The sequence below is a fragment of the Haliotis rubra genome, unplaced genomic scaffold (assembly GCF_003918875.1).
Source record: "Haliotis rubra isolate DU_JTF1 unplaced genomic scaffold, ASM391887v1 Scf2303, whole genome shotgun sequence".
NCBI classification, from domain to species: Eukaryota; Metazoa; Mollusca; class Gastropoda; order Lepetellida; family Haliotidae; genus Haliotis; species Haliotis rubra.
This window is the reverse complement of record NW_025766341.1, coordinates 632-16295: the sequence shown is the minus strand read 5'-3', so window position 1 is coordinate 16295 and position 15664 is coordinate 632. Positions and strand designations below refer to the sequence as shown.

Below are 15664 nucleotides of genomic sequence, written 5' to 3'. Positions count from 1 at the left end.
GTTGATGAAAACATGTAAAACATTTCTCTAATTGTTATTTACTATGGTAAATGAGTGATGGATAGCCTTGTGGTTAAAGTGCTAGCTCAGCACGCCAAGGGTTTGAATCTCCACATGGGTAAAATGTGAGAAGACCATTTCTAGTGTTCCTGCATAAAACCATGCTCACTTTATAGGTAAAGATCTGTTGTGAACTTACAAGTGCAATCTGTAATACACCCTTGTATCGTTAGTGTATGTATTAGCAGGGCTCCAGATAATTTTTCATGATCAGGAGTACGTACTCCTTATTTTTTCAATATAGGAGAACTGGAAAACAATAAGAGTACTGAATGGAATTTAATGGCGTATCAGTAATCTTGTGTTTCGTTTCATATATGCACCACAACATTGCTGCTCTTGTGTAAACATGTCAGTAAACAATAAAACAATACTTTTTCAGATAAATACGTCTGTAAATGATTCTGAAACCGTACACCATTGCTGTGGTCCGTGTCTGCTATGTTTTTAAAATTGTTTCCTACCGCATCGTGCTTATTTTATATCCGTACATACGCCGATACGGCCCTTATCTGGAGCCCTGTATTAGTGTACTGTGATATGCTTCAGTCGATGATATACTGCAATATTCAATCACATTCCACCTGTGTACAGGTCAGCATGGCTTGTTAGATTGATTGTCCGCAGTTTCCTAACAGCTGTGACCCATGAAGATCCGGGTTAGAATTGATCTTCAGTAACAAATGCTTGTCGTGAAAAGTGACTAATGGGATTGGGTGGTCAGGCTTGGTTGACACGTCATCGCATCCCAATTGTGTAGATCGATGCTCATGCTGTTTATCACTGGATTTTCTGGCCCAGACTTGATTGTTTACAGACTGCCATCATACAGGGGGGAATATTGCTGAGTGCAGCGTTAAACAGTGGTTCACAGGAGCAGTTGTTGTTTGTACCTCTGCGTCTTAAGTCTTAATCAGGGTTTTTACGTGATGCGCAAATGTAGAGAATGAACGCAGACAATATTTTACTGCATCCATATTATTCACTGTACCCGCAACACATCTATGACTTTGCTAAGTGTTTGGTTGTTTCTTTCAGAGCAGTTACTACATCATTTCACCCATAAGGACTCTTGTTATGCCTGCAAGGACCCTTAAAAAAAATAATTAGGGTTCTGCTGGACCCCTATGTTTATTAGTCGAGGTACAATCCTGGTCTTAAGGCAAGACATAATGAATTATTTGTTTGCCAAACTCGTTTATATCCCAATTTTAACATCTGCATTGACAGCATTCGAAATACCTGCCTGCCCGACCACCCCGGGATGCGTAATTTTCAACACGGACAGCCAGATTCTCCAATTCACCTGCCAGACAGTCTGGTTAAAATTTAGACATGTATGTGAAGATATTTTGTGGGCAGGTAGGTAAGTTTTGGTCAGGGCTGGCAAGTTTTACATCTAACCAACCCTGTTGTCTGGCTGAAATTTTTGGGAGTTTCATACCCTGACATTGACATTTTGACTGTTTGGTCGACTTAATTAGCAAATGAAATAGGGTTACACAAAAGCAGGTTTGGGTTACACTCATGAGAATGTAGTAAGAGATACTTTGCCATATTTTTTTCATCAATTCTTTGGGTAATTTTAAAATTGCTTTGGTATGTAAGAGGTACGTGTGTTCCAGTAATTAACGTGAAAGTCTGATTTTTTAGATATTTTTTAAAAGCTTTCACATTTTTCTCATGGTTCTAGAGACACTTACACTCACAACACATAATAGGAATGGAGGATCTTGAGCTCCTAGCACATCAATATCTATATAATGCCAACAGGATACTCACACAATAATATGACACTTTTTTCAAAGGAATCTTCTGTTGTCTGCCAATGAATCCACAGAATCATTGACTGGATAGATTAGAATGTTCTCATGGTGCTTGGCACAATATTATCCATAAACGTGTCCATGAGACACCTATGCACAAAATTAAAACAAGTTGATCCTCCCAAGAAGTTGCTTTCAGTTCTTTGTCAATCCAACATATTTTTATTTGGAGTGAAATCCAAATAACCTTGTGGTCTCGACCAGTATGTTTCTGTTTTTCCTGTCTCCAAATGATCCATGTGGCAGATTGGTATAGATGTGGATCCAGTGAGGTTCCATGTAGTCTGTTGTTGGTCCCTTCAATGCATTGCTTATATCCTGTAGGAAGCTGAAGAGGTGGATGTTGCTTGAGATCACTGTTCATATCTCCTAAAACCACAGCATGTGCAGTAGTGATGGACTTCAGCATCTGTGTTAGGAGGACGCTGTAAGTGTGGATGTGGAGATCTCTGGACGCTTTAGGAAACACCAAATGATTGTTACATCTGGCCTTTCTGTTGGAATGATAACTGTTAGCTCAATGCCAGCTCTGTTCCTTTGTGACTACACTTTATTGATTCATCTTGTAATAAACCGCTGAGCCATGTGATGGTGCACACGGGTGGATGAGGTATTTCATCATTTCTAAAGAGACTGGAAACCTGGCATCTGGTACTGCGTGTTAAGTTCAGAGGGAAAGACTTCTAGTTTCAGAGAAGATGCACAATATTTGTTGCTTGAATGTTGGGATCATTCAGACAGTCGTCACCAAATGCTTGTGCAATGATCTAGCATTGTTGTAACAAAATGATGAAGGAGTTGGACAATGAATAAATTGGTTTACTTTGCAGTTCTGTGAATGAGCACTTGATCTCAGACGCTCCATTTCTGTTTTCACTCTGTGCATTGACAGCAATTTTTCTTTGTTCAGATTAAGGATATGGAGACCTCTAATGTTGTCACCTGCTAAGGCTCCACGTAGTGCATGTTCAAAAAAATGGTTGACTCTAATTTCGAACTTCGTGACTGAGAAATCAACAACCATTTATGCAGTGAATGTTTCTGCCCTGTGCTCTGTGAAACGTTTTGGCAGCAGAAGGCCTGAGAGGGAATTTGAGTCCTACATTATTTCACCTCCATTAAGCGACCTACTTTCAACTGTCTGCTAACAGGAACAATAGGAGTCCATTGCTTGTGAATTCCATGCGTGATGTACAAACACCTCGATTGTCCAATCGTCTGACGTCCAACTTTGTCTGTTGCAAACTGCATCCATATTACACCTTTTCTCGCAATACCTGATGGAGGAATAGCCAACTGTCTAATAATACCTGAGGCTCCATTTGTCATGCCATCTTTTGTGTTGATATTCATACAAACTTCAAAATTCAGATCGAAGACCAATTTAGTGGTTAAAATGGAGATGCATTGTCTTTGAGGGATTGTCTGGAATCTGGCTTTCAGGCTCTCTACTTCAGTGATGAAACTCCAATGACTCTGTCATGAGCCTTGCAAGTTGTTTTCATCTTTGTTGACCTTTGCAAATGCTTCATCATTCCAAAGAGCAACTCGCTAATTTTCCAGAAACAGATGTGGAGCATATATTGATAGTTTGGCATGAAGACATCACATATACAGGTTTCAAGAACCTCTATGTCTTCTGCTGTATGCATACCTTCTCTAAGTCTATTGAGGATCTGTGCAAAGTGGACAGAGTCTCTTTGACGATGATTTCAGTGAGTTCATACATTCTGAAATGTTTTGCCACAAGTTAGTTGCCAGTGCATTTATCCCATCAACATCATTGGAAAACAAAAAATAGTCAAAAACAGGCTTGAACTGGAACAGATCTCCAAAGCATATGACTGACACCTTTGCAAAAATCCTCACCAGATGCCATGATGTCTTGCATGCTTCCTGTGTATGAGAGGAGTAAAAAGTCTAGAGTCCAACCATAGAGATCTCATCTATTATGATGAGCTTTGTATCTCCAAGTTCCATTCTCAGTGTATTGAGCTTGTCAGATGGAGGTGTGTCCATATTTAGCCTTTGATTTGGAAGAACTTTCAAAGCAGATTGGATTGTGTTACCAAAGACATTAAAAGCTGCTTTTCCGGTTGAGCCGCATTACAAGAACATGCTGTTTGTTGAAGTCTGAACCTGCGACATTACATGGTTGTAATACTTCATAGTGGTTTGATAAATGGCTGTGAGTAGTCTTCTTTTCCCACACCTGCTCCTCCACTCAAAAAGGCATAGAAAGGATCATCTGTAGTTTTGATCTCGATAAAGAACATCATTGAAGAACTCTCGCTGTTTGTGGTTTAAGGACCGAATGAAGGCTCTGTGCTCTTCATCAGGCATCTCATCAAAAGGTAGAAGCTCTGTTGTCTTTGCTGCTGTGGGGAATGCCAGCTGATTGAACAAAAAAGTTCTGGTGGTTCAAGCACTTCATGGGCATCACTAGGTTCTACACCCTCTGATCGATGTCTCTCTGATTGTCATGTTCTGTGTTGGGAGCCAATTGATTCCACTGTTCTTGGATGTCTTGTGTTGCCTGCTTTTCTGCTTGGTCTACTTCAGAAGCATTTGGCTCATATGTTCGCAGCTGTTCCAGAATGCCAGATTCAAGGTGGTTGTATCGATCCTGAAATAAGTCATATGAACCAATGAGTGTGTGTCATCTCATCTCCATGGGCTAAAAGGAAGATTCTCTCTCAATTATAAAATCACCTCTGGGTGAGTAGTCTTTGTTGTATCCTCACATACCTTAGTACATCGGAACTTTTCTTTTTTTAATGCTATCTTTGTCATGTGGTACAACAGTATCTCCATCTTCATCGCTGACAGATTCTCTTTCCTGTGGTTGTACATCTGAACTCAGTTTTTCCACCCCTTTGTATTGAATCATAAGAAGCCGCCCAGTCAGCAAGAGTTAATGCTTCTAAGCTTGTAGGTCTGTTTGAGTATCTACTGATCATATTATCAGTTGCTATCTCATCTGAGTCATCATCAAGCTTGTCTATCTCTTTTCTGACTTGAGGAAGTATGTAATGCTCACTCTTGAAGGTGATGTTGGTACAAAAAGTCACTTGACGCAGAACTTTGACGAGTGAAACTTGTAAGCACAAATCTACAGCTTCCTTGAGCTGAGATTTCAACATTGTTGGTGAACTTATTACCAATGAAACTGACTTGTTCAATGTGATTCCACTCCCTTTTCTCGAGCTTACAGGCTCTGTCGAGCAGTAAGCTCATCCCTCTTTGAGATTTAGATATGTATCCAACAACATACATAGCACAAGCGTGAAATGTCAAGAATGAACTGAGCATCCATATTTGCCTCGCTAGGCTGAAAGAGACATACTGGAATGTAGGCATTTACACGTATGTCTTTTAGGTGACCGCTTCAGAAGAGACTTGGAGATGAAATGGATGACTTTAAAGCCAACATATACTGTTCTTCTTGACATTTTCTTTAGTTTACCTAAGAACTCATCAAATTCAACATCTTCTTCTCTAATTTCATTTCATCAAGATGGGCTTTGATGATCTTATAGGATTTTTAGGTTCTTCCCTTGCTGATGGATCTTCAATGGGTGTCAGAACTGCAGTTCTCCTAAGAGGTGGCTGGGGGTAGTTGAAGCTGCACTTGTTAGAGCCCTTGTTGCAAGTTCTGAATGCCTGTGAATCTGCATATCAGCTTGATCATGATCAGATGAGCAGGATATGATTCTGTCAACAAATTCCATGACTTTCTGTTCTGAGTCCTGTGTTTGTTCATACCGGGAGCACCATCCACCCACACCAACATGTGAATGTGTGGAGCCAATGATGCTGGTATTCCACCCGTAGAAGTAGTCCTTAAGAGGTCCGCCCTAGAGGATATAGGTCACTGCGCAAAAACTTGAGGAGGCACTGAACTGAATGATGAAAATGCCTGGAGCATGTCACAGAGTCACTTTGTATTAGATAGCACTTGTCTTGCCAAGTCAGAGCTTCTGCCATCATCATCACTCAACTCTTTCCATCAACAGTTTTAGACAGAATTTTCAAAAGGTGAGCCCATCTAGTTCTGCTGCTGAAAAACTCATGAAGAATGTAGCTGGGCCAAGGAATCTGATCATAGCAAAAGATCCTTTTTGCTTTTTCAAAGTAAGGTGGTGATCCCCTAATAGATCGGAGCACTCTGTAGCCTTCATCCAGATGTAAAAGATTGGATATAGCACCTTCTCTTTTAAGATCTCCAGCTGTGAATTTCTTTGTCTTGTGTGTTTGTATTTCTCTGATGGCAATTTGTATCTTCCCATAGATGAGTTGCATTTGAAGTTTTTTTAGTCTTAAAGAAAATGTTGTCCACACATTTTGCTACTCTGGCGATCTCATGCCGTAGAACTCAGACTTTACTATTTCACTATAGTAGATATTAGTCTGTCTCTTTAGTACCTTCTGGGCTGACCACAGAATATCCCAGGGAATGCAAGTTCTTCTAATATGGATCTTTAAAAACTGACACAGGTTGACTATACTGCAGGAGCAAAACACCAAATATTGTCTCTTCATCAGCTTCCACAAAATTTTGGGTCAGTAAGCATTGTGTCAGTTTTCCCCATGGATGTCAGTGTCAGTCACTTCATTCCAGTCATCCTGAAGTAGATTAGAGAGGCTGTTCTTTCTCTGACAGATCATTGGGAGTGAGAGTATCTGTTTTGTTGAATATTTTATTTGATGTGACAATCTGTTCATGCTTGTGAACCAAGAGTAGAATTACCACTGTCATCTTCAGCTTCAACCTCTGTGGGCTGGTAGGTCCAATTGTCATCAAGGGTGATGTTTTCTCTCTTGTACAAAGGACTGTTTTCTACAAGCCATTTTGCAGCCCCCATGACTTTGTGTGGCCTTATGTTCTCGCTTGACAACAGCTGAGTTATAAGCAAGTCTTCTCTTCAGTTTCACTTTATAATAGTGCCATCTTGATTTTGGAGTCGTGGCAAAGTAGAAACTGTCTGAACAACATTGGAAGGCACATTGACAATATTCCCATGGACCTTAAATTGACGCCCTCGAGGTGCCTGAAAGATCTTCATAAAGGGAATTCTGGGAGCCACTCAGTCGTAGTTCAAGCCGGTAATGGAGTCCTTGGAGTTCTGGAGGAATATCAGGAAATGCCATGTCATTTACTATGGCACATATGGAGGGATCTTATTGGCTTTAATATGTTTCCTGCATGTGTTGCAGATCCACTCTTGCCTTTTCACTGAGTACTCCTCTGAGACAGTTTCTGCCATGGGCAATGAACTTACTGATGCTGCTGCCAGGACCACAGAATTCCTATACCAAAGTTGTTCACAACATGAACAGATATATGTTGGACCTTGTGAAACTTCTTTGTGAAAAGACTGAACAAGTTGATCTCAGAGTTCCAGGAGATCTGTTCTTTTTCTTTGATATTTTTCCTGAACTCGTTCTTGCTGCCTAACTTCAGCATTTTGTCGCCTTTGTCTCCTGGCAGATCTATCATGAGCCAGCTCCAACGCTCTAAAGTTCTTGTCTAAAGCTCTCCTAGCTCTTTTATCTTTGTTTCTCTCTGTCTTTCAATTCCTTAACGAAAAGCAAATCTGTACTCACGCTTGTTCTCTTTGTTGGTGTTTCTCTTTCAGCTTCTTGGTGTCTGTAAGCCTAGATCGGTTCTCTTTCGCTTCCTTCCTTCTGTTTCCCTTTCAGCTTCTTGGTGTCTGTAAGCGGGATTGGTTCTTTTTCGCGGTCCTTTCTTCTGTTTCTCTTCCTTGTTGGTGTCGTGTCAGATCGGTTCTCTTTCGCTTCCTTCCTTCTGTTTCCCTTTCAGCTTCCTGGTGTCTGTGTTGGATTGGTTCTCTTTCGTTTCCTTTCTTCTGTTTCTCTTCAGCTTCTTGGTGTCTGTAAGCCGGATCGGTTCTCTTTTCTATTCTCCTTTTATTTCTCTTTCAGCTTGTTACGCCTGTAAGCTGGATTGGTTCTCTTCGCTTCCTTCCTTCTGTTTCTCTTTCCAGCTTGTTACGCCTCTGTGCCGGATCGGTTCTCTTTTCTCATCCTCCCTTTTGTTTCTTCTTTCAGTTTCTTGGTGTCTGTGCTTTTCAGATCGGTTCTCTTCGTTTCCTTCCTTCTGTTTCCCTTTCAGCTTCTTTGGCGCCTGTAAGCTGGATTGGTTCTCTTTCTATCCTCCCTTTGTTTCTCTTTCAGTTTCTGGTGTCTGTAAGCTGGATCTGTTCTTTCGTTTTTCTTCTGTTTCTCTTCAGCTTCTTTACGCCTGTAAGCTGGATTGGTTCTTTTCGCTTTCTTCTGTTTCTCTTTCAGCTTGGCTTCTGTGTCGGATGACTGCCCCTTCTTCGATCCCTCCCTTCAGTTTCTCTTTCAGCTTGTTGGCGTCTGTAAGCTGGATTGGTTCTCTTCGTTTCCTTCCTCTTCTCTGTCAAGTTCTTTTTGTTTATAGACAAAATCAATTCTTTTATTTCTTCTCTTCTTGTGTTTCTTTCTGAGTTTGTTTCTGCCGATACCTTCATTATCAAGTCTCTTTTCTTTTACTGCTTTGCTTATCTGTTGTTGTTTTTTTCTCTGGATCACATAGTGATACTTGGGTAAGCATTGATTTCTTTTGTCTGAAGCAGTTCCTGGTCCCTAAAATAACTGATCAAAGAGACACCTTCTGCTGGTTCTTCAGTTATAAAAGGACGATTATTGTATGTTTCCAGAGGGAAGGGCCTAATTTGCCCATCTATCAAACAGTCTCTCAGATGTGTTCTCATGAGATGCTTTGTCCCATCTGTGGTTCATGGGATCACCGCCCATCAACAGTGCAAGTCAAGGCATTTGAAGTTGCAAACATGGCACAACACAAGTTTGTATTGCCCTGTAATTGAGGCACTTTGTAAAGAACCTGAGCAGGATTAATATGTCCATAGAGCAACTCTAATTGTGCACAAAGTGAATAAACATGTTGTTCTGTTTTCCATACTGTCATATACAAGCAGTTCTCCATCTTTTGAGAAGAGACGAGATAGTGACCATTAGAAAAGTGTATCTGCACATAATCCGCATATGTCTAGGAACCTTTTTTCATGTTGCTGCTGCTCTTTAGGCTCAGTGAATAGAGGCAGGATGGCCGATACTGTCTTGATGTGAGGAACTGTGCATTTAAGAGCTGAGTCACATAGTCCACTGTGTCAATGCTGACCATACCCCTGCAGGATTTCGTCCGGGTTCAGGTGACTGAAGGATTCCCTATGTACACCTGGGTTCTGTGGGTAAATAGAAAATAAATTATATAAAAATACACTTAAGCCATGTTAGTGATGTAAAACCATAAACAAATCCACTCTTTGCTTACACACTTAATAGTTGTAAAGTTATATACAGTTATCTGCATATCAGTAGCATGGGAATACAAACATTACATTAATTGTGAAATCGGTAGAAAAATAAAGTGTACTAGATTATTGACTGGGACAAAAAGTATTGTGGCAGTGAGAGTGGGCTCTTAAGATTTCATTCAAGATTATTACAGTTATATAGTGACCTGTATGCATGGTGCTTGTATTACTTCAAAGTAAAACCAATACATCAACCGAGATACTCATGGTGATGTTTTGATACGTAATAACCAACTCAGACACAGTATACTGAGTTGCTCCAGAACTTTTTCTTATCCACCTATCGTCAGATACCAGGCAGGATAACCACAAGTACCATCTTTTAACGCCTTATGGCAGTATGACGCAGTCAGGGATCAAATCCCTCATCTTTCATTCCCCAGGCAGAAGTTCTCTACCACTCAGAGCATGGAGGTGGGGTAAAAAAGGGTTGGGAAACATATGTACACACCCACAGAAGTTGAGGAGGTATCTCGCTGTGCCTCACAAGCCTGGCTTGTGCAGACAGGATAGATGAAGATGGGCTGCTTATGGTAGATGATGAGATCTGCAGACCAAGTCGACGGGTAGGCCTGGTAGGTGTGGCTGACTCTGGTAGGGCTGGTAGATGTGGCTGATTTGGTAGGCTTGGTAGGTGTGGCTGACTGGGTAGGCCTGGTAGATGTGGCTGACTGGTCAGACTTGGTAGGTGTGGTTGACTTGGTAAGCCTGGTAGGTGTGGCTGACTGCAGGCCTGGTAGGTGTGGCTGGCTTGGCAGGCTTGGTAGGTGTGGTTAATTGGGTAGGCCTGGTAGGTGAGGCTGGACTTGCTAGGCCTGGCAGGTGTGGCTGACTTGCTAGGTGTGGCTGGACTGCTAGGCCCCTGGTAGGTGTGTGGGTTGACTTGCTAGGTGTGGCTGACTTGCATAGGCTTGGTAGGTGTGGTTGACTGGGCAGGCCTGGTAGGTGTGGCTGACTCTGGTAGGTGTGGGCTGACTTGCTAGGCCTGGTAGGTGTGGCTGACTGGGCAGGCTTGGTAGGTGTGGCTGACTTGCTAAGCCTGGTAGGTGTGGCTGACTGGGCAGGCCTGGCAGGTGTGGCTTGGACTTGGTAGGTGTGTGGCTGACTTGCTAGGCCTGGTAGGGTGTGGCTGACTGGGTAGGCTTGGTAGGTGTGTGGCTGTCTTGCTAGGCCCTGGTAGGTGTGGCTGGACTGGTCAGGCTTGGTAGGTGTGTGGCTGACTGGGCAGGGCCTGGCAGATGTGGGCTGACTGGGTCAGGCCTGGTAGGTGTGGCTGACTGGGCAAGCCTGGTAGGTGTGGCTGACTGGGCAGGCCCTGGTGGGTGGCTTGACTTTAACAGGCTTGGTAGGTGTGGCTAATTGGGCAGGCCTAGTAGGTGTGGCTGGGACTGGGCAGGCCTGGCAGGTGTGGCTGACCGGGGTAGGCCTGTAGGTGTGGCTGACTGGTCAGGCTTGGTAGGTTTGGCTGACTTGGTAGGCCTGGTAGGTGTGGTTGACTGGGTGCAGGCCCCGGTAGGTGTGGGCTGGACTCTGCTAGGGCCTGGCATGTGTGGTTGACTGAGCAGGCCTGGTAGGCCCTGGTAGGTGTGGCTGACTTGCTAGGCCTGGTAGGTATGGCTGACTGTGTAGGCCTGGTAGGTGTGGCTGACTGGGCAGGCCTGGTGGATGGCTGACTTGCCAGGGCCTGGTAGGTGTGGCTGACTGGGCAGGCTCTCGTAGGTGTGGCTGACCTGCTAGGCCTCAGGTAGGTGTGGCTGACTTGGGTAGGCCTGGTAGGTGTGGTTGACTGGTAGGTGTGGCTGACCTTGGTAAGGGTGTGGCTGACCTTGCTAGGCCTGGCAGGTGTGGCTGACTGGGTAGGCCTGGTAGGTGTGGCTGACCTAAGCAGGCCTGGTAGGTGTGCTTGACTTTGCCAGTGGCCTGGTAAGTGCTTGCTTGGACTTGGCAGGTGTGGCTGACTGGGTAGGCAGGCTGACTCTGGTAGGTGTGGTTGACTCTGGTAGGTGTGGCTGACTCTGCTAGGCCCTGCAGGTGTGGCTGACTTGTGTGCAGCCTGGTAGGTGTGGCTGACTGGTCAGGCTTGGTGGCTGGAGGTGGTAGGTGTGGTTGACTAGGCTGCCTGGGTAGGCCTGGTAGGTGTGGTGTGGGTGTGGGCTGACTGGGCAGGCTTGGTCAGGTGTGGTGTGGTTGACTCTGCCTAGGCCTGGTAGGTGTGGCTTGACCGTGCAGGCCCGGTAGGTGTGGCTGACTGGTCAGGCTTGGTAGGTGTGGCTGGACTTGCTAGGGCCCGGGCAGGTGTGGGCTGACCGGGCAGGCTCTGCAGGTGGGCTGACTGGGCAGGCCCGGCAGGTGTGGCTGACTGGGTAGGGCTGGTAGGTGTTGCTGACTCTGGTAGGTGGCTGACTCTGTGGTCAGGCTTGGCAGGTGTGGCTGACTTGCTAGGGCCTGGCAGGTGTGGCTGACTCTGGTAGACCCCAGGCAGAGTGTGGCTGACTTGGCAGATCTGGTAGGTGTGGCTGACTGGGTAGTCCTGGTAGATGTGGCTGACTCTGCAAGGCCCGGTAGGTGTGGCTGGACCGGGTAGGCTCAGTAGGTGTGGCTGACTGCAGGGCCTGGCAGGTGGCTGGGCTGGACTTCGGGTAGCTGGCAGGTGCTGCTAACTTGGTAGGTGTGGCTGACTTGGTCAGGCTTGGGTAGGTGTGGCTGACTCTTGGTAGGCCTGGTGGTAGGTGTGGGGGCTGACTGGGCAGGCCTGGCAGGTGTGTAAGCTGACCGGCTGTCAGGCTGTGGTGGTGGCTGGACCGGTCAGGCCTGGGTGTGGCAGGTGGACTGGCTGACTGCAGGCCTGGTGCAGGTGTGGCTGACTGGTCAGGCCTGGCAGGTGGCTTGACCGGTCAGGCCTGGTAGGTGTGGTTGACGTGTAGGGCCTGGTAGCTGTGGTAGACTGGGTAGATGAGATGAGGTAGATTTCTTCCTCTGTCGATCCCTCAGTTTCTTGATCCTTTCTTTGATGGCATCCTGTCTTAAGAGATTAACTTCTGTGAATTGTAGCAAAGAAAACAAGAATTCAAAGCAGAAATGTCTTAAGCAAAAAGAAAGTGAGAGATATGATCTCTGTTACAAAAATGTTTCCATGCAAGATGCAGTACCTTAGTATGTGGTTGATATTCTGCTAGATCTGGTTGTACTACTGTTGACAAGTGCAACCTAAAAAAAAAAAAAAAAAGAATGTGTCTTTATTTCAATACATACAAAAAGTAAACCTACACATTGCTAGTAAGCCCACAAAACCAACTTGAGACATGATATTTGTGTCCCTACAGCTTTCTTGTAATGAAAAGCACACGCAAATGAAAATAGCAAAACTAGGATCACTAAGTTAAAAAGAAAGGAAGAAGAACATGGAAGACTGTTTGGTGACTCTAACTCGTCACAATACAAGGATGATGATGGGAGTGTAACAACAATAAAATCTAATCATCATTATCAGCTGGTGCTTGTTTAGCATCCGAAGAAGCTTGTTAGCAGCTAGTGATGTAGCTGTAGCAGCTGGTGGTCATTATCACTCATTGACACTGACAACAGAGCCATGTCATCAGAATCATAATCCGTCAGCCCTTCTTCTGCAAGTTGTTTCGCGAGGAAAGCCTGTGTACATTCAAGCCCAATTATTCTTTGAGAGAGAACAATTCCAACTCCCTTCAGCTGAAGGCATGAGAGAACTGGTCTTGAGCTCGACATCATGTCTGTGCTGAACTGCTTCCCCCTTATAGTTGATAACTGATCAGAACATCTTCCAAGATGTTGGTGTGCATCTGCATGATTGGTTCTGAGAGATAACTTATATAGTCCAGCACTCAATGAGACATCTACCATCGTCCAAAGCAGATGCCACCTTAGAGTGGAGAGATTTATCAAGATGTTAGGGCTTGACAACCTGGGAACCCTTAGCCGGCTGCTCATGGGAGATTGGCAGGAGCCTTGTAATTTGGGTGAGTCTCTAGAGACTCTCCTGTCTCTCTCATTGATCTTTCGTTTGGTGTATTGTTGGATGATTGCGAATCCATGATATCCCTAGATGTACCTCTGCAAAAAAAGAAATGCGCTTAGCTGACATCCATACTCACAATGCCAAAAATGACTTGGTCATTTTGGGTTGAATTGGGATTGATTTCTGTGGAAAGCAATGAGACTGGAAGAAATTGTGTGTGAAAAAGAAGGAGAAATACTGTAAAAAACGTCAGACTCTGACGCAGAAACATACCAACATGATATTATGCAGATGCAATGTCACCTGTTTTGATCTAAACAAGGTTGGGTTTCTATTTGCATGCTATTTCAAATCATAAGGAAGTAAACAGTAAAACATGGCACATCTGATGGATGCCCACCCTGACAAAATCACTATCACCCAACTGCAAACACACAAGAGAATCATCTTTGGCCAGCTTTCAGGTTTCTCTTCCACGTGGCACCAAGCACAATAATGCAAAGACTGTTGAGAGTTGTTATCAGAAACAAGACATGACCTTCCCAGATGTGGTCACCAGGGACCATGAGAAAACAACCTATTGCTACTCTGTAAACACGTCGGCAAAATAATAACATATGATTCTGAGAATAACACTGAATACAAATAGATTGATAAGATTAAAACTTCATTTCCAAAGTTTTAAAAAAAGATATCAAATTATCAATTTCCCAATCTAAAATGCTGGAGATCCGTAGATTCATAGCGGATAAGGTATCAGAAGTTTAGTGCAACACTACTCAATAAGACAGGGTGAAACAGGTTCCCTCACTCTACAAGGAAAACATGCTGGTAGAGGTAGCTGTCGAGGAACATACACATGCAGAATTAGAAAATATGTTTAGTGAAGTATTTTGAAAATTCAATCACTGGACATTCACTCTTGAAAAAATGTTTAAAATGTCAAATTATTAATTGTACACAAATTATGGAATAAGTAGCCAGGAGTCATGTTATTGATTTTAGAGCCAAAATGGCAAACAGCTACACAGTGGACAGAAGTTCAAAAAGATCTGGGTAGTGTTCTAACGAATATTAAAACATGCTTCTAGAGGTATCTGATGAGACAAAACATGCAAATGTTAGTTGTAGCCCTTTAGCTTTAGGCAAAAGCAAAGAATTTCTCGCATACAAGCATATTATTAAAAAGCATAAAAGTATGCTTTATACAATTAGGGAGTATAAGGGTTGACAGTGATTGGGAGTATCTAGCTGGGTTAAGTGCTAAGGTTCACATAAGATATTGAGGGATGGATGCGTGACTAGAGGACAATAAAGACATGATTTGAGAAGTGCACATTTAATGCATGATTACACAACAATCTCAACCAATTTACCAATATATCATTGAAGAGGATCACACCCAAAATATTGAAAAATTATGAATCACCTTAATATTTCATCCTTGCTAACCATGTTACCGGCACTCATCATGCGTGGAAGTTAGGCTACTTCTTGATGGCCGTTTATGCATTGGTGTAAGAACAGGCTTATTTTGACATTTGCTAAAGGCTGGCACATATATCAAAAAGTAGTAGATATGTAGATGACGCTTGTAAACTCTAATGCTTATCCCATGGTAATAAATAAGTCTTACAAAAAGAAACAACATAAACCGCTGATTAAAATGTTTATTTTCTTTAAACACATTTATAAGTAAACCTGAATAAAAAATAGTAAAGGGAACCATATTATAGTGCTTATCCTGTGGTAATACTTCCAAAATAGTGAAAGGCACCACCTCAGCCCTTTGGTTACTATATGGAAAGTGTTTTTGAGGAGTGCTCAGAAACAAAAAAGTCTACTCCCCTCCATTTTGAAGCTTCGTTGTGAAACAGGAAAAAATAAAATGTCCAAATTCTTGCAAATAGCAAAAGGCATAGGCATTTAGGAATCTGTTTGATATATCTACTCAAGTTTTGTTGAAAAAATATTGAACGGTTAATGAGTTATGCTCCGGAAACGGTTTCCACTGGCTCACTCTTTTTGGGACTAAGTCCGATCTGCTCTATGGAAAAGTTCCGGGAAAAATAAAAATACCCAAAATCTGCAAATAGCGCGTGGCAAAAGGCACAACTCTTAGGATCTATTTGATATATCTACCAAGCTCGCTCTGCTAAACGCCACGGAAACGGTTCTTTTGAGTTACGCCCGGAACGACGAAGCCCACCCTCACTTTTGGGACTAAGTCCGATCTGTTCCAAGCGAAGTTGCTGAAAATAAAATACCCAAAATCTGCAACAGTAAAAAGGCACCACTTTGGGATCTTGCCTCATATTACATCTGGCCAAGTTTTGTGAAGAGAGTGAGGTTTTTAGTTGTGCCCGGAACGAAGGCCCACCCTCACTTTTTGGACTAAGTCC

General features: G+C 43.4%; 1 protein-coding gene across 1 annotated transcript; it reads right to left on the bottom strand.

Annotated features, from left to right (window-relative positions):
* Positions 1 to 10640: 10640 nt before the first annotated feature.
* LOC124278091 (DNA-directed RNA polymerase II subunit RPB1-like) lies at positions 10641 to 13686 on the bottom strand (the record flags this gene model as incomplete). Its single annotated transcript, XM_046713840.1, has 5 exons — positions 10641 to 11229; positions 11521 to 11820; positions 11876 to 12145; positions 12852 to 12976; positions 13663 to 13686. Coding segments are annotated over 5 exons (1308 nt in total), but the record flags the coding sequence as incomplete, so codon positions are not given.
* Positions 13687 to 15664: the final 1978 nt, after the last annotated feature.